The sequence below is a fragment of the Eutrigla gurnardus genome, assembly GCF_963514095.1.
Source record: "Eutrigla gurnardus genome assembly, chromosome: 2".
In the NCBI taxonomy this organism is placed as follows: Eukaryota; Metazoa; Chordata; class Actinopteri; order Perciformes; family Triglidae; genus Eutrigla; species Eutrigla gurnardus.
Window position 1 is genome coordinate 24,767,316 of NC_139916.1, and position 19,218 is coordinate 24,786,533.

A 19,218-nucleotide genomic window follows, 5' to 3' on the forward strand; every position below is an offset into this window, starting at 1 on the left:
CTTACCCTGAATCGATGTTCTGGCCCTGCATAATAGCTCTGCAGCATAAGTTACCATGGCGATGTACCCCGGTAATAAGTGAACCACCGTCTGACTGAAAACCCAGAGTTAACCCTGAAGTTACCTCACTAACCCCAGATCCTGCTTTGTACAGGCCTCAGGTCAGTGTGTGTTCCGCTTATTTGTCGATGAATAAACGCTACTGGAAGCAAACTAAATTCCAGTGTTGTTGTCGGCCAGCTGAAAAAGAAGCTGGCTGCTCCGGCTGCAGTGCAGTTAAGGTGGGCGGACCTTTAAGGTTATTCTTCTTTATGTGACAAGCTGCTCCTCCGAGTCTCTTAGCTTAGCTTATCTTTAATATTTATTTTAACTGATAGCAGGTTAAACAGTGAATTATTAATATCTCTACTGCAAACTCTGCTCTGTTTGTATCAGGAAAGATGTCAAATTAAAAATGTGTTTTCAAAGTTATTGTGAGAACTGTAATGGTATTATTAAGTACTCATATAATTAGTCAGTATCAGAAAGTATTGAGTATCTGTACTGGTACTTGGTCTGAACAGTGCATCCCTACCAAATTTCATTCGGAAATCAATAATCATTTGCGGGAGCCTTTGCAAGGTTTCCTTTATTTTTAAACTTAACCCTTACATACTGCTGGTTTAGTAAGCTATTCTGATGCATTTCAAAGTGGTTTGATATTTTTAACGGACTGTAGCATCTTGAAAAGTGGTCGTTCCTTTCAGATCACATATTTGAAAACTAGAGAAATAGATTCTGTGACTAATTCAGAGGATCTATTTATGCTTGCATGAAACTGCAATTTCTGTTTGGAACTTTTTTTTACAGTGCAATAGTGTTTGAAGCATACCTCCCAACCGACTGTAAAATATCCTTCAGAAATAAAAAATAAAATAAAAAGCAGTCTCATTATAGATGTTTCTCTCTCCATCCGAATCTCCTTCTTCACATCCAGAATCCAGAGTGGACTCATGCAACAGCGTGCCTCATGACACCTCATCCAAAGTCCTAAACAAACTCCAGTAGGCCGACATCCATACCCGGTCTGCTCAACCATCCCCGCTCATGTAACCACGTGACCCCCGTCCTCCAGAACCTCCACTGGCTCCCTGTCCCACAACAGATCCAAGTCCTTGTCTTCACTCACAAAGCCCTCCATAACCAGGCCCTCCTCCACCCCACCGACCAGCTCCACCACCACATTCCTTCACTCCTCCAAAGCCAACCTCCTGTCTCCACCACTCAGGATCAAGCATGGGCCTGGCTCTCTGTCCCCTAACACATCCAAGACTGCACTAACCTGTCAAATCAAAACTAAGCTTTTCAGAAATTATTTTAACGTGGGATTAATGTTCATTGTATTTATTTTGTGCGTGTTGTTTTATACAATAATTCAAACAAATTCCAATTATTTTAAAATTGCAATGTGTCTTTGAGTACTGTAAAAAGGGCTGTATAAATGATATATATTCAATATAAATATTATGCATATATTATTATTATTATTAGCACAGACAACAATGATCTGCACAGGCCTTATTGAAACTATCAGAATTATTATTTTTATTATTATTATTATTAGCACCATTAGTTGCTAGCCCCTGCCATGTTGCGTATCTTTAAACTGCATTACTTGTTTATCTTAATTGTTTGAACAATTTAATACAATTTAAAATAAATTGTTGTAGGAACACATAAGACAAAAGCAAAAAAGGATTTTGAGTATAATGCTGGACTTTATTGTTGCTGTAATTCAGAAATACTTTCAGATCACAGTAATACCTCACATGTACAACAAACTCCATGGCCCTGGTGAAGAATGCGCAACACTGGTTTTCTTCATCAGAAGTAGAAGAAAACAAACCTTCTAAGGTGCTTGTGCCCTTCGACCACTTCTGCAAAAAGATTATTCATACTGTATCAAAGTATGGTTTGTCAACTGTCCAGTAGCAGACAGGATAGCACTCCAGAGGCTCATGAACACAGAACAGAAAATAACTGAAGTTCCTCTAACCTCACCGGAGGCCTCCAAAGAATCAGCAACATCCTGAAAGACGCATCCAATCACCATCTCTGATCTCTGCTGCCCTCTGGTGGCACAGAGTGCTAAAGACCAGCACCTCCAGGCTCAAAAACAGTTTTTATCACAGAGCCATGATTGAACTGAACTCCATAAAATGACTGTCTATGGAACTTTTTTTTTACAGTGCAATAGTGTTTTAAGCATACCTCCCAACCTACTGTTTTACCCTTTTACTACTTATTTTATGAGCTTTTACTTACTTACACATATCTGTTGTTTTATATTTTTATTATTCACAAGGTGTGTGTGTGTGTGTGTGTGTGTGTGTGTGTAAAGGCCTTCTATTCCATCTCCATAATATTCTCATGTTCTTTTGAAAGGTCATGTTTGACCTTTGGGACCAGAATGTGTGTGATGAAATAATAATTATTATTACACATATTTTATTATTTATATTTATATTTTATTATTATATAATAATTATTATATTATATATTTTATTATTATTATTATTATTATTATTATTATTATTATTATTATTATTATTATTATTATTATTATTATATACAGACAGATGTTGTTCCTTGTATGGATACATCATAGAAAAATGTAAACAAAACAAAATAATTATTATAAATAATTTCTCCATGTGACAATACTTATTTGCTCAATATACAAAGTTAAACCATAACCATAGCCTGTCCTCATTGTAATATTTTAGTAATTTATGAAAGTTGACATTCCCTCAGTGTCCATGTGATTGGGCTCGCTCAGACATGAGACGCTAATAGGCCGCCCCCCTGCGGCCTCATGGCCGCCCTTGTCCAATCACCCTGCTTTATTTGCATGTTACGTAATGGGCCGCCTGCCACTGTCACTGGGGGAGGAAATTAAAAGCAATGCACTCCGTCCTGTCGCTCTTTCGGTGCAAGCAGAGCCGCGCTGGGTAAGAACGCATACTTTACTTGTTCTATCTGTTTATTATTTCATTGCACGAGGGCTTATAATGGGAGTGCAGACTGCTGATTGGTCTCCCGCCTCACACGCAAACACGCACACAGGTTGTTTATCTGCAATGAAAAGATGGTGTAAGTATAACAGTTCAACATCATGGTTGCACTTGACTGTGTGTGTGTGTGTGTGTGTGTGTGTGTGTGTGTGTGTGTGTGTGTGTGTGTGTGTGTGTGTGTGTGTGTGTGTTGGGATCATAAATACGATTGTGATTATGGATGTGTGTTTGCGGTTCAACTTTACTGCGCGTCTTGAACTGTCTGAAGTTAGTTCACGGGGCTCTCAACTGCTCCGCCCTTTTGATTGGTTAATACTGGAGACCCGAGCTCCACGGAGGGATTTTATTGGTTGGCATGACAGCAGGCCCCGCCCCTCTCTGTTCAGGGTCAGTAAACGGTCAAACCGACAAACGGTCCAGACAGTCATGGTACCTAGTACTTTTTGATTGATTTCGATTCTAAACCTTAAATTACATTAAACAGCACATTCTAAATTTAGATTACTATTGCTTGCCGATAATTTCATTGGTTTTCCTTTTGCTCTGCCAATAAAGTTATTGTATGTGCTTTTGATAAATCATCGATGACCAAAATACTTGATCCTTGTCTGAAAATAGATTTGAAATGTGAGTCACGTACACATATGTATATCTGCCTGTGTAACATGTCTGTGGACGTGCACAGTCATGCTCTGCAAAAGCCATAGTATGATGTAACCCCTACAGAGCTGCTCAGTTTGGTCTTTGGACCGAGTCAGTAAATGCTTCAACATGTTTACATAAAGAGTAAACAGTATTTTCAAAATCACAGAAATGTATTTTAATAATGTCTGCACACATGCAAACCTCACAGAAGCACAGAGCATATTCTGTAAGTTTTGACTGAATTAAGTTAAAGGTTGAGTAGGTCATTTGGAAAGACCAGAGACTTTGAATGCATCGCTGAACCAAAGAAGTCCGCTGAACCAAAGAAGTCCCGCCCCCTTCGTTCACACCCCTGTTGAAAGCCGCTCCCCTCAGAACCCCAAATGAGTGCGCGAGATCGGCAGAGTGCAATCAGGAAGTCAGCATTGACAGACATGCAGGCCGTCCAATTATTTTCTCCCACCCAACTTTTTTGATTGGACGGAGTTTTTACAGTCCTGCCACGGCCACAGATAACATTTTTTTAATTTTATATGTCAGAGCAATTAAGGTATTGATGGCTATCTGTTGCGGTGATGTCAAATAATATAACAGAAAGTGTTTCTGAATAGAATCACCTACTCAACCTTTATATGTGCTGAATTCATTTTCACAGCATGTGAAGTCTCTCCCCTTCCTTATTTAAAAAATATGTAGGAAGTCAGCAAACCCTCGGCGAGCATTTGGACTGACGACCGGGTGGAATACTCTCTAAAAAGGGGCTCATGATATGCTCTTATTTTGACATTAAGCACCTTTTATGGTCTCTTTGAGCTTCAACTGCCCCTAAAGATTGTAACAAATTAATATGTTTCATCGTTGAAAATAACTTGCAAGTAAGAAAAAGTATATGCAGGATGTAAACCTTAGCCCAAGAAGCCCTCACTTGCCATATGAAATGTATTTTATTCTCATATGTGACATAATCCATTAGCTGTGATTGCTTGAACTAATTACAAAGGTATGTTCTGTGGTCCTGGTGTGTGATGCTGCCTCTCCAGAACACTGTGGTGTGAGGATGAAGATCGCTGTGATTGGACAGAGTCTGTTCGGCCAGGAGGTTTACAAGGAGCTGAGGAAGGACGGCCACACCATCGTAGGAGTCTTCACCATCCCTGACAAAGATGGCAAGGCTGACCCACTGGGTGAGAACTTCACTGACTGAACTTTAGGACCAGCTCAACTGAAGTATGAACGGAAACACGGCATTTCCTCCCTCACTAAACGCACGCTTGCCAGGAACCATTTAGGATGGTGCCAAGTGATATTTGGACTCTTCACACCACTGCCTTTATCACTCTGTTCCACCGAACAAACAAAAAATGCAATATAGCTGTTCTATCAAAGTTGCATAGTCATCGTTATATCTGATAACGGCAGTAATATGTCTAAATGTGATTTACTGCCCTATCAAGGAATAAGAAAGGGCTAGAAATGAATGTAGTTTTGATTGTCTATGAGTTAGAACTACACATTTCAGCATTCTCGTTGACATTTCCAGATGCTGGACTGTGATTGGGCCCTTCTGTGTGGAGTTTGCATGTTCTCACCTTTTTTTTCTGAAAAGTAGAGATGTCTTGTTTTCATGTCAGAATCCTACCACGACAATCATCTAAATTAGCTTGTTTCCAAACTTCTTTTGCTCCCCTTTGGAAGACAAACTTATTTTTAATTGTGACTCACATTCTATATGACGTTGAAAATCCAGCCATGAATATCTCCATCATCATTTCAGACTTTTTTCCATCTTCTTTATTAGTAGTCGCACACATCACTACAGCAAAAGCACAAAACGGAACACTTTCTAACATTAAGGTCACTTAAGGTCACTTCAGCCAAAGTCATTATGTCTTCCTTTTATGAAGTAGATTAATTTCATCTGCTGCAGATGTAGTTTTCATCACTTGTCCAAACTCTTGAGGAATGGTCTCCATGTACATAATACAATACAGGTTAAGGATACCAGAATTGATTATCAATTCATAATTGAAGTTCTATGCTGCTGATTGCAGATTTTCTCCACTTACCACTTATCACTTATATGTCTGTTTTAATACTTGAATACGTGTTGGGTTTTGGACTGATGGACAATTTCCAATATTCAGACAATTAATTGATGAATCAAATAAATAATGGAGAGATGTATTAAGAATATAACAGTACTTTTTTGGAACTAAAACCATATTCGTATGGCACAACAGGAGTCTGATCATTATTTTCTCCCTCAGCGACCGAGGCGGAGAAAGACGGTGTTGCCGTCTTCAAGTTCCCCCGCTGGCGTGTGAAAGGCCAGGCCATCCCGGAGGTGGTGGCTCAGTACAAGGCCACCGGTGCCGAGCTCAACGTCCTGCCCTTCTGCTCCCAGTTCATCCCCATGGAGGTCATCGACCTGCCCAAACACGGCTCCATCATCTACCACCCCTCCCTGCTGCCTCGCCACAGGGGAGCCTCGGCTATTAACTGGTGAGTCACCTGACCTTCATTAGATGGGTTGGCGTGGCGACAAGTCCAGCCTCTTACCTGCTGTCTCTGTCACGCAGGACCCTGATCCACGGCGACAGAAAGGGCGGGTTCACTGTGTTCTGGGCCGACGACGGACTGGACACCGGACCGATCCTGCTGCAGCAGGAGTGTGACGTTGAACCCAATGACACGGTCAACACAATCTACAAGAGGTTTCTCTTCCCAGAGGGAGTCAAAGGCACAGTAAGTGTAGTGAAGGGGCAAAGCATTGTGGGTGGAGAAAACACAGGCTTGTTGGGGTTGTGTGGGGCCCGAGAGCATCACCTCATGAGCCGGAGAGGTTGGGGTGATTTACAAAGCGTATTATTCCTTACATTAATCTGGGCTCAACAACACTTTAATAACAAATTATTTGAATAGAGGGGCTAAGTCCCGCCCCTTCCAGTGGACCACCATGGGACCTTATTTTGAAAATAGTATGTACGGCAGTCAGCGGGAAGGGACAAGTCATTTATTTATCCCCTTTGAATTGTGCCTTTGCTATAAACTTCCAGAGTTAAACTTTAACACGTCTGAGGTTAAAACCAGCACTCAAAGTGTGTAAAGGGCACATGATCTAATATTTGATACATAATGCAGATGTATAGTCATTTAGAGTGGAGTCTGCATTCAGCCACAGAAAGGGACTATTTGATGAAGAGGTACTAGTGCTGATCCCTAATCAGCTACTTTCCTATCTTACATAATAATAATATGGCACGTAGTAGCTGATTAGGTGCTGGTGCTGATCCCTAATCAGCTAGTACTTATCTATCTTATATAATATACATGCATCTTGTTTGTTTATTCTGGCTACTGGGGTTCCAGAGACAGTGTGGGAAGAGATGTCAGCAGATAGTTTTTTTGTGGTAAATCTAATTTCCAGTACGTACACTTGTTCCTCAAAGTTGTAAAATGTACTACTATACTATACGCTGAAGAGTCGCAGTCACTTAAAAAACACATCAGAATGCAACAATTATTTCAATTTGCCAGAACTTACTATCATTGTGCTAGCCCCATATTTCATACTAGACCAAAAACAGCCGTATGCTGTATCGGCTTCATCAGATGAATTCAAATTACAAAATGTTAGGAGCAATTTTTCTTTTCATTATCAACACTAATGTTTGAATCTAGGTCAGAGCCATTACTGTTTCCCTTTATAAAATCACAAGTAACCCTACGACAGCAAAGACCATAAAGAAAGCAGTCATGTGAAGGGCATTGTTCTGGTTTCAGGTGGATGCAGTGAGGCTGATTGCAGAAGGGAAGGCACCGAGGATCACCCAGCCACAGGAGGGCGCCACCTACGAGTGCATTCAGAAGAAAGACAATTCTAAGGTGATATACGACAACATCCAGATGGCTCTACTTTACATTAAAACTTTAATACTCTTTTCAACCTTGACAGAGGCAGCGCAGACCACATCCACTCTGTTCTTACGTTTCAGAATAAAAGTGCAAGACATAAACACTGTAACTATTTACCAGAGGGAAATCAATCAGAGCATTTAGCTAAAAGGAAACTCAGTAAAATAGGCCAAAGTAGCTTAGATTATAAAACGGTTAACCTCAGACAGACTGCTCTGGTTCAATAGGATCCTGGTAGTTGTCTTAAGTCTGGTTTGCAATTCACGTCATGTATTAAAAAAATGTTGCAGCTGTCTCAAATCTGCATCACTGGCGGTATGAATAGTTTTGATGCAAAATGTTTGCAGGTGAGTATTTCACATTTTTGTGTTGTTTATTGGTCACGACGCCGCTGTGAAGGCCTCACAGCTGGAGTGGTTTGCAGAGCTTTATGCCTTTTATTAGATAGTAAACAAGAAAGAGCTGACAGGATATGGAGAAGGTGGTGAAAACAATTCAAATCCAACAGTGATGCTGCTGAGGATAAAGAATGAAGCCTGGATGGAATCTGTCAAACCCTGGAAACCTGAACATTTCAAAAGTTGATTTCTACATGAATTTTGATTAATGGTTTTCAAAGTAAAACAATCCAGTGCTTTCATTTGTTTTTATATTACATCTGAAGACTTAACTAGAACAGATCCCTCAATGTGTTGGCAGATTGACTGGAACCAGTCTGCTGAGGCTCTCCACAACTGGATCCGAGGAAACGACAAAGTGCCCGGTGCCTGGGCGGAGGTCGATGGGCAGGTAACGCATCGCCATCATGCTGTTTATTGGTGTCTTGTGATAAAAGTAAATCTTTAATTTTCATAACCATGTATAATTGTGAGGGTTTTTTTGCACCCGAACTGCAAAAAAAGCTTAATTTTTATTTGTATTTGCATGAATAAGCCATTATAAGTCAGTTGCTCTCCTAGCCTTATTAAGCAGGTCAATGGACAAGGAATTAAGCTCATCAACCCTCTGAACACCAGCAGACTGTTGGTCTCCGTCGTGCGAATCATGGCTTCCCAGTAGCTTCACAGGCTCTGGTTAGAGCGAGCGCTTTATTTTTGGAAAGGTTTTGAATGAGACAATCTACTATATGTAGAATATAGGGATTTTCATGAAACTTCACTACACACAGTTTGGGCATGGATTTTGTTATTTTTTCACATCCTATGATCATTTTAGTTTTTACAGTTTCTGGCGATGATAAATGGTGTAATTTTGGCAAAGTAGCAACAGAAGAAATGTTCTGTTTGGTGTCTCTCTTCCTGTAGAAGGTGACTTTCTACGGTTCCACTCTGGTGGACAACAGCACCACAGCTAACGGCCAGCCCCTGGAGATCCCCGGAGCCAGCCGGCCCGGCATCGTCAGCAAGGCCGGCCTGGTGCTGTTCGGCAACGACAGCAAGGCGGTAAGTCAACGAAGATCTAGCGAAACACGTCACAATGTCCGTGCTGACAGGATGCATCCTGCAGACCTAGCTGCTTTATATTTAAATTCCTCATACCAATAATACAATATTTTACACAAGTCATAGCGCCACTCACTGTACTGGATTTTGTAAAACTGTTATAGATTTGAATACCAATTCCTACATAAAGTTTCACCTGAAATCACGTTACACTTTCTTTTACAATACTGACATTAAGGTTATACGTCGATTCACCACATTAATTCAGGACAGATGGTATTTACATATTTATCTTCTGTACATTCACAGACTGAGTTGATTCCACTTCTAATGACCTTACATTTTCCATTCATCTCATCAGCTGCTGGTGAAGAATCTCCAGTTTGAGGATGGGAAGATGATCGCTGCAGGGCAGTACTTCAGCTCAGGGAGCAGTGCTGCTGTGGAGCTAACGGAGGAGGAGAAGGCCTTCGCTGAGCAGATGAGGGTAGGGCCTCCTCTTCTGCTGGTTAAAGGGGAAAAAACCTCACAGAAGTTACCAGTAGATAAAAATGTAATATATAAGTAAAAATATCTCATGTAGACCTTCGACAATGTTTCCTCACAGGCAGTGTGGCAGAGCATTCTGAGTAACGTCAGTCAGATTGAAGACTCCACTGATTTCTTCAAGTCTGGTGCTGCTTCTATGGATGTTGTCAGGTAATGAAGGTGAAAGATGGATTTATCTCCTTGAATAGAATTTATCTGGTGCACTGTAGTCATTTATCAGACTCTCCCATGTGCAGATGAGTCCAAATATTTTATTCAAAAAAAGGAGAGAAATATTCATTATTAGACTACGATCATCACAAGCATCCAAAGGCCATGATGACTTTCCCAACTCCTCTATTCAAGGTGTTGAAATCTCTATTTTCTACAAGTTTAAGAGCTGTAAGTGAGGGATAAACTAGGGCTCCCCATTGTCATTGTTTACATACTGATGTGAACATTTAGCTCAAAGCAGTGCTTTTGCTTTGTGGCAGTTTGACATTTGCACTAACTACTGCATTACCTCTAATTCTGTAGACTGTTAAATGTATGAAGGATCATTATCCCAACGAATCCCAATGAATACATTTTCTTTCTCCTCGTCGATATACCTCTGACTCCTTCCTCTTTGTCCGTGGCCGTCCTCAGGCTTGTCGAGGAGGTGAAGCTCCGAGCCAGCAGCTGCCAGCTGCAAAACGAGGACGTGTACATGAACTGCACTTTCCAGGATTTCATCCAGATGTGCGTCAGGAAGCTGCGAGGGGAGGACGATGAAGAGGAACTGGTCGTTGACTATGTGAGTGTGATTGGCTGTGTTTTTAAATGAACAGCGAAGCCCTGTTACCTGTAAGTCATTGACATCGTAAAGACGGCATGTTGACTGTCTTGGACACTGTTTGAATCCTCAGGTGGAGAAGAACATCAACAACATGACCATAAAGATGCCTCATCAGCTGTTCATTAATGGAGAGTTTGTTGATGCAGAAGGAGGAAAGACCTACAAGACCATCAACCCCACCGACGGCACGGTAAGGACCAAAAGACAGACAAAATGACACTTTTGTGACACTTTTCTGTTAATATATAAGTTCTATCTAGTGCACATTATCTGTCTTTCATTAAGAAACATATATTTTAATTTCAGTGCCAAATGTGTTATTTTTTAATGTTTGGTATTGATGGATGCAGATGTTAAGAGGTTACTCGGTAACATTATATTAAAATCTATTTTATATTAATAGGTGCTATATGTTCAGATATCAGCACTCATTATTATATCGGTATTAGATGGAAATAACTGTCTGTCTGTCCTGTATATGTCTGTCCCGTATCTGTCTGTCTGTCCTGTATCTGTCTGTCCCGTATCTGTCTGTCTGTCCTGTATCTGTCTGTCCCGTATCTGTCTGTCTGTCCTGTATCTGTCTGTCCCGTATCTGTCTGTCTGTCCTGTATATGTCTGTCCCGTATCTGTCTGTCTGTCTTGTATATGTCTGTCCCGTATCTGTCTGTCTGTCTTGTATATGTCTGTCCTGTATCTGTCTGTCTGTCCTGTATCTGTCTGTCCCGTATCTGTCTGTCTGTCCTGTATCTGTCTGTCCCGTATCTGTCTGTCCCGTATCTGTCTGTCCCGTATCTGTCTGTCCTGTATCTGTCTGTTCTGTATCTGTCTGTTCTGTATCTGTCTGTCTGTCCTGTATCTGTCTGTCTTTCCTGTATATGTCTGTCCTGTATCTGTCTGTCCCGTATCTGTCTGTCTGTCCTGTATATGTCTGTCCCGTATCTGTCTGTCTGTCCTGTATATGTCTGTCCTGTATCTGTCTGTCTGTCCTGTATCTGTCTGTCTGTCCTGTATCTGTCTGTCCCGTATCTGTCTGTTCTGTATCTGTCTGTCTGTCCTGTATATGTCTGTCCCGTATCTGTCTGTCTGTCCTGTATCTGTCTGTCCCGTATCTATCTGTCTGTCCTGTATCTGTCTGTCTGTCCTGTATCTGTCTGTCCTGTATCTGTCTGTCTGTCCTGTATCTGTCTGTCCCCTATCTGTCTGTCCTGCAGGCCATCTGCGAGGTGTCTCTGGCCCAGATAAGTGATGTGGACAAGGCAGTGGCTGCTGCTAAGGAGGCCTTTGAAGAGGGAGAGTGGGGCAAGATGAACCCCAGAGACCGAGGCAGACTCATCTACAAGTCAGTGCACTAAACCCTTTAATTCCAGGTTCACTGAATCTTCATCGGTTATTCATATTTTGCACGTTGAGGAATTAGCACCATCAGAAGAATACTTGACCCCCAACGTTATCATTTACCTATCAATTACTCCCCAAGTGTTATCCTGAAGAAAACGTTATCTCTCATGACTCCACGGTGAACGGAGACTACGGTTTTGAAGCCTCATGTTCAGCATTTTGGCCGTCGCCCTCTTTGATTATTTGCAACCAGTGAATGCAAGTGACCATAACAACACAAGCCCCGGTGTGTTTCATGTGGATTGAGCATTGCCTTGAGAGCTCCGGTTACCACATCTTCACTGACTTCTACCCATATTAAAGGACATACACTGGACTTAGTGTGTTGCTCTGGTCTCACTCCCTCCAACTGCACAGCTGATCAACTCCCCATCACTGACCACTTCCTCCTTTCATTTAATGTCACACTCCGCCTCTCCATGACCAAGCCACCACGTCTCATCTCATTCCGTAATATCAAGGTCATAAATCCTCACACCCTCTCCTCCACCATCGCATCTATACTGGACCCGGACCACTCTTCCTCCCCTGATGAACTGGTTCTCCATTACAATAACTCGCTCACTACCATTCTCAACTCCCTCGCTCCTGTTAAAACTCAGTCTGTCTCGTTTTCCCATTCTGCTCCTTGGTTCACCCCTGAACTCCGCTCCATCAAGTCCAAAGGACGTCAACTTGAGCGTCTCCATAAAAAGACTGGTCTTACTGTCCACCATGACATGTACAAAAATCATATCTTACAGTATAAGGACTCTATCGCTTCAGCCAAATCCACTTATTATTCCAGTCTCATCTGTTCGAACCACGGCAACTCAAAGGCACTCTTTTCACTCCTCAACAAAATCTTTCAACCCCCAGATCTCCTACCCCCCCACCTGTACTCTTCGGAAACGTGTGACTCCCTCCTTCTGTTTTTTAATCAGAAAATTGACAAAATCCACCAGCACTTGAGCCCCACTCCCTCACCTCCCCCCTCCTTTGAACCTCTCCCCTACAGTCTGCCATTTTCCTCTTTCCTTTTCCCTGATCCCTCTGCTATCTCTGATCTCATCTGTAAATCCAAACCATCCACATGCCAGTTAGATCCCCTCCCTACTGCCCTGGTCATATCCTGCCTCCCCTCACTGCTCCCTCTCATTGCTGCTATCATCCACTCCTCTCTCACTACTGATTCTGTTCCCTCGCCCTTCAAAACTGCTGCTGTCTCCCCAATCCTCAAAAAACCTGGTTCAGATCCCAACAACTTCAATAACCTCCGCCCCATTTCCAACCTACCTTTCATCTCCAAAATACTTGAGAAAATCATTGCTTCTCAACTCCATTCCCATCTATCTCAAAATAGTCAAATGTTTTTACTTGCACTTTTAATGGTTTTGTTATTTGTTTGCTCTTGTTTTAAATTGTAAAGTGTCCTTGAGTGACCTGAAAGGTGCTTCTAAATAAAATGTATTATTATTACTGCACCAGGCTCCATTTAAAAAAAAAAAAAAAAGCCTTTTATATGCTAGACTGCTTGTCATCTAACGGTCATCAACCAGCTTTAACAGTGACATATTTTCTTTTTAAATAAGTGCTGTGTGGTGGATCTAATTATGCCGATGTGAAGAGTTGTTAATGTGGATTTATAAAAAGGACTGATTTGGAAAATCAACTGATAAATATAGAAAGAAACAGTAAAGTGTTGAAGGATACCCAGGGTTATACAGGGCAAAGAAAGACCTTGAGCTTGAGTCCCCTCTTCCCCTGCTTCCCCACCCGCAGGCTGGCTGACCTGATGGAGGAGCACCAGGAGGAGCTGGCCACCATCGAAGCCATCGACTCCGGAGCAGTTTACACTCTGGCCCTAAAGACTCACGTGGGCATGTCCATCCAGACCTTCCGCTACTTCGCCGGCTGGTGTGACAAGATCCAAGTAAGACTACCAAATATACCAAACATAAATGGATAACCAGCATTAAAATATGAATGCATTTTAAATGAATGATGTCCCCTTTTCACAGGGAAGCACCATTCCCATCAACCAGGCCAGGCCCAATCGTAACCTCACCTTCACCAAGAAGGAGCCAATAGGGTGAGAGAGTGGCTTTATATGTCTATGATTTAACACACACCTTTAAAAGAGAAATAACAGCTAAAGCCTTGTTTCCTTGTTTTCCACACATTGTTTTCCCCATATTACACAAAAAGATGAATTCCAGATAGAAACAGGCACTTGTGTCATTGGCATGCAAACATCTTCCCTTTCCGTCTTCTCAGAGTGTGTGCCATTGTGATTCCCTGGAACTACCCTCTGATGATGCTGGCCTGGAAGACGGCAGCCTGCCTGGCGGCTGGAAACACGATCGTCCTCAAACCGGCTCAGGTCAGTCGGCTCCGCTCAAACGACACTGAAGGAAGATGGCTGTGCAGAGTCTGCAGCCGTGCTTGCAGCACTGTGAGGCTGTACGTCTTTGAGCTAAATGCTAAAATGCTAAGTAAGCAGAGTGTAATGTTTATTCAGCGTCTTAAGCAGGTTTAGACAAAGTACAGGTTGGGAACGTTGTTAGTTTTGTAGGTATTTGGTCGTAAACTACATTTTGACTTGAGAAGTCCTCATGAGGACGTGAACATCTGCTGCTAGTATAAGTGATTTGTTTCCAGGTGACTCCACTGACGGCCGTGAAGTTTGCCGAGTTGGCGGCGAGGGCGGGCCTGCCCAAAGGAGTGATTAATATTCTGCCTGGATCAGGTAGGAACGGATACTGGGCAGACAGTACATTTGTTTTATGGTAGATGATTATTAGCAGCAAACTCGTGCATGAGAGTCACTGGCTCTTGTGATGGTTTTTTCAATGTACTCTGGCACATTATTTACACTCTGTACAAAAGAAATCCCATCGTGAATTAGCCTTTAGTTGAGTATGTGTCATATAGACCAACATCGTATATAAGATAGTATTAAATATGCATCCGAAGTGGAAATAAAACATCTAGACAAAGAGACGATGTCTGCTAAACTTAAACTTTTCAACTCCAAATACAAATACTTAATTACTGTACTTGTGTCGAATTTTCAGGTATCTGTACTTTTTACTTTTTTTAAAACAAATGTGTAACGTGTAACGGCATGCACCTTCATGGAGTCACTTATAAAGTATGGGACTGTTGTCAGTGTTGTCCCTGGTAGTCTCTTAAACACACAAAACCTGGGGAAAGAGTGTTGCGGTTGAGGAATACTGAAGTTACCGTTTAACTAATGGAAGTTGATCTCCTCCTTTTCTTTAGGCGCTCTGGTGGGTCAGCGTCTGTCTGACCATCCGGACGTCCGTAAGCTGGGCTTCACTGGTTCCACTGAGATTGGTAAACACATCATGAAGAGGTGAGAGGCACATAGAAGACACATTTTACAAAACTCTGTCCAAACAAAAACGTTCCAACACCTCGTTGTGTTCCTGCAGCTGTGCAGTCAGCAACGTGAAGAAGGTTTCCCTGGAGCTCGGAGGAAAATCCCCCCTCATCATCTTCGCTGACTGTGACATGGACAAGGCCGTGCGCATGGTAAGTTCCTTCACGGAGCATGTTTTAGTCATTTAGGCATTGTTGCAGACGTAAAACACTGTGATGTTTGTTTGTTTCAGGGCATGAGCTCAGTGTTCTTCAACAAGGGGGAGAACTGCATCGCAGCCGGCAGACTGTTTGTTGAAGAGACCATTCATGACCAGTTTGTGAAAAAAGTGGTATGATTCTTTTTATCTCACACTGCTGATGTGTGTGTGTGTGTGTGTGTGTGTGTGTGTGTGTGTGTGTGTGTGTGTGTGTGTGTGTGTGTGTGTGTGTGTGTGTGTGTGTGTGTGTGTGTGTGTGTGTGTGTGTGTGTGTGTGTATGTGTGTATGTATGCATATATATATCTATATTTATTATATAGATATATATATATATATATATATATATATTTTTTTTTTTATTTTTTTTTTTATTTGTTTGTTTGTTTGTGGTTGTCTTCTCTCTCAGGTTGAGGAGGTCAAGAAGATGAAGGTGGGTGATCCTCTGGACCGCTCCACTGACCACGGCCCCCAGAACCACAAAGCCCATCTAGACAAGCTGGTGGAGTATTGTAAGACCGGCGTCAAGGAAGGAGCCACTCTGATCTGTGGTGGCAAACAGGTGCAGAGGCCAGGTGAGTCTCAGATATCAACTAGTCTGGGTCTGCTCCACCTCTGATGCATGCAGATTTATTCATCTCTCATGTCTATAATGTGCTGTCTTGTTATCTGTGTCCAGGGTTTTTCTTCGAGCCCACAGTGTTCACTGATGTACAGGACCACATGTACATCGCTATCGAGGAGTCATTCGGCCCCGTCATGATCCTTTCCAAGTTCAAGAGCGGGTAAGACCCGTGCTCATTTCATCACATTTACCACAGCTCACTAACAACATGACCCGTCCTCACTCCCAAATCATTAGTCGATGCCCTTCGGCGTCTGATAAAGACGTACTGATGCAAACGTTGCCATCTGTGTGAGACACACTGGTCTTTCACTAAGTCCAATGTAAACCCACCGCGGCATTATTATGATAAGAGCAATTGACTTTGGGTTACCACTCATGTCCTGAAACCAAGTCAGCATTGACTTATTTTACCTTAGCTACATAACGTCAGTACTTCTGCAACACAACATAACAAACAAGGTATTTTACGTACGAAATATACTTATATTTACCCAAACTATGATGTTTTGCTGCATAAGTAAACATGTCTAAGTAAACTTACATTGGAAGTTTATTTTGAAAAGACACTGTGCATGTAACGAGCAGAAATTGACGCATCCAAAACTGACCCTAAAGACGTTCTAGAGCGTCACAGTTTGAAGCTTCGGGCCGCTGACCAAGCATCGATATTTGTTGTGAGTGAGAATGTGTTGCCCTATTCACAAAAAAAAAAAACATCTTTCCTGTATCTCCCTCTTGTCCTGTGTCCTGTCCTGTCTCCTATCCTGTGTCCTGTCCTGTCTCCTATCCTGTCTCCTGTCTCCTGTCCTGTCTCCTCTCCTGTCTCCTGTCCTGTCTCCTATCCTGTCTCCTCTCCTGTCTCCTGTCTCCTGTCCTGTCTCCTGTCCTGTCTCTTGTCCTCTCTCCTGTCCTGTCTCTTGTCCTCTCTCTTGTCCTGTCTCCTGTCTCCTGTCCTGTCTCTTGTCCTGTCTCTTGTCCTGTCTCCTGTCCTGTCGCTTGTCCTCTCTCCTGTCCTGTCTCCTGTCCTGTCTCTTGTCCTCTCTCTTGTCCTGTCTCTTGTCCTGTCTCCTGTCCTGTCTCCTGTCTCTTTTCCTGTCTCCTGTCCTGTCTCCTGTCCTGTCACCTGTCCTGTCTCTTGTCCTGTCACCTGTCCTGTCACCTGTGCTGTCTCCTGTCCTGTCTCCTGTACTATCTCTTCTCCTGTCTCCTTCCTGCCTCCTATCCTGTCTCCTATCCTGTCTCCTGTCCTGTCTCCTATCCTGTCTCCTGTCCTGTCTCCTGTCCTGTCTCCTATCTCCTGTCTCCTGTCCTGTCTCCTCTCCTGTCTCCTCTCCTGTCTCCTGTCCTGTCTCCTGTCCTGTCTCCTATCCTGTCTCCTGTCCTGTCTCCTGTCCTGTCTCATGTCCTGTCTCTTTTCCTGTCTCCTGTCCTGTCTCATGTCCTGTCACCTGTCCTGTCACCTGTCCTGTCTCCTGTCCTGTCTCATGTCCTGTCACCTGTCCTGTCACCTGTCCTGTCTCTTGTCCTGTCACCTGTCCTGTCTCCTGTCCTGTCTCCTCTCCTGTCTCCTGTCCTGTCTCCTGTCCTGTCTCCTGTCCTGTCTCCTATCCTGTCTCCTGTCCTGTCTCCTGTCCTGTCTCCTATCTCCTGTCTCCTGTCCTGTCTCCTGTCTCCCTGCCTCAGTGAGGTGGACGACGTCCTGAGAAGGGCCAACGCCACAGAGTACGGCCTGGCGTCAGGCGTCTTCACCCGGGACATCAGCAAAGCTCTGTACGTCAGTGAAAAGCTCAACGCCGGCACAGTTTTTGTCAACACCTACAACAAGACTGATGTGGCCTCGCCGTTTGGAGGCTTCAAGCAGTCCGGCTTTGGCAAAGACCTGGGTAAGAGAACCTGCTGCTGTCAGGGCCTGGGTCCACATAGAGCCTCCTTCTTGCAGAAAAGCGGCTGCAGGGTGCAGGGGAGCGCTTCATCCCAGCGTTTCATCCAGGGCTTTAGTTAACGTTTCTATGACAACAATGTCTTGACAAATTATCACCACCAACATTGTATGTTAGATTAGTCCCTTTGATTTGATCTATTTGGGCTACTTTCTATTTGTTAGACAACATTTTTTCACCATGAGCACCGGAGGATGATTGCTTCATACTTCACTTTATTCATGTAATGTCATACAATCAGCACAATAATAGATAAAGATCTCGTTAGAAATAGACGGCAACACAAAGGAAACACTGGTGTCTGGTGTGAGTTGTATCCACACTTACTGTCAATGTCTCCAAACTAACAGGACAAGACGCTCTCAATGAATACCTGAAGACGAAGGCCATCACCATCGAGTATTAAGTCAAATCACTGGAGGAAGAAGCAGCGAGACGTCTGTGTGTGTCTGTGTGTGTGTGCGTGTGTGTGTGTGTGTGTGTACTAATAATGCTGTATGAGCCTTAACATGTTAAATGAGTGTAACAGTAACACACGTCTGAGCCAAGCGTTATCCTGCACGATGCAGATGATAAATATGTTCCTAGGTAGCCCAGGTGACCTCTGACACTGTTCTGTAATCAATGTCAAAAAATGATTTTTTCTAAGAGATTGCATTCATTTCTAGTATGGCTTACATTAGGTCAGAAAATTCTAAAGAAATGTAACATTTCTAATAACGATGTTTGGTGAACAATGAACACTGCTTGCACCCTGACTGCTGTCTCTCTTCATTCCTGATGCTTTCCAACATGGATAATAGACTTGGGTGGTATAACCACAGTGTACCGGGGTGTTTAGAAATCCAGATGATGAAATGATTTTCAATAACGTCGTGGATGCAGACGCTGCACTTTCTATGATGCTGTATTGATGTGATGTGTTGTAGTGACCAGCAATCGCCACCAGAGGGCGTCTATAGTAACAGGCAGCTGCACAAAACTCATATTTTGTTGCCTTAGAAACATTAGTTTATAGTAAGGATGTCAGTTTTGGTTCATTTTGCTTTCAACAACACAAATTGACGTGGCATAGAAAGGGTTATATCCAACCAGTTTTAATGTTTTGTGTTGTAAATGTATTTTTTTGTATTTTCTGTTGGCTTTGCTGAAGTTTCTAGCTACATTCAGTCCTGTCTGAACGTTAATACACCTATAATAATTAACCTTGTTAAGAACTGACGTCCCTAGTTTGTAGTCACGTGAT

General features: G+C 42.7%; 1 protein-coding gene across 1 annotated transcript; it reads left to right on the forward strand.

Moving 5' to 3' along the window:
* Positions 1-2,915: 2,915 nt before the first annotated feature.
* aldh1l1 (aldehyde dehydrogenase 1 family, member L1) lies at positions 2,916-18,850 on the forward strand. Its single transcript, XM_084029135.1, has 23 exons — positions 2,916-2,990; positions 4,739-4,882; positions 5,966-6,200; positions 6,278-6,443; positions 7,482-7,583; positions 8,313-8,402; positions 8,918-9,055; positions 9,417-9,542; positions 9,663-9,754; positions 10,232-10,379; positions 10,492-10,611; positions 11,636-11,763; positions 13,584-13,734; positions 13,823-13,893; positions 14,079-14,184; positions 14,463-14,550; positions 15,087-15,180; positions 15,260-15,359; positions 15,440-15,538; positions 15,814-15,979; positions 16,084-16,189; positions 17,716-17,915; positions 18,323-18,850. Exons 2-23 carry the CDS (start codon positions 4,756-4,758, stop codon positions 18,376-18,378), a joined length of 2,709 nt encoding a protein of 902 aa, XP_083885261.1. The 5' UTR covers positions 2,916-2,990; positions 4,739-4,755; the 3' UTR covers positions 18,379-18,850.
* The last annotated feature ends 368 nt before the right edge of the window (positions 18,851-19,218 follow it).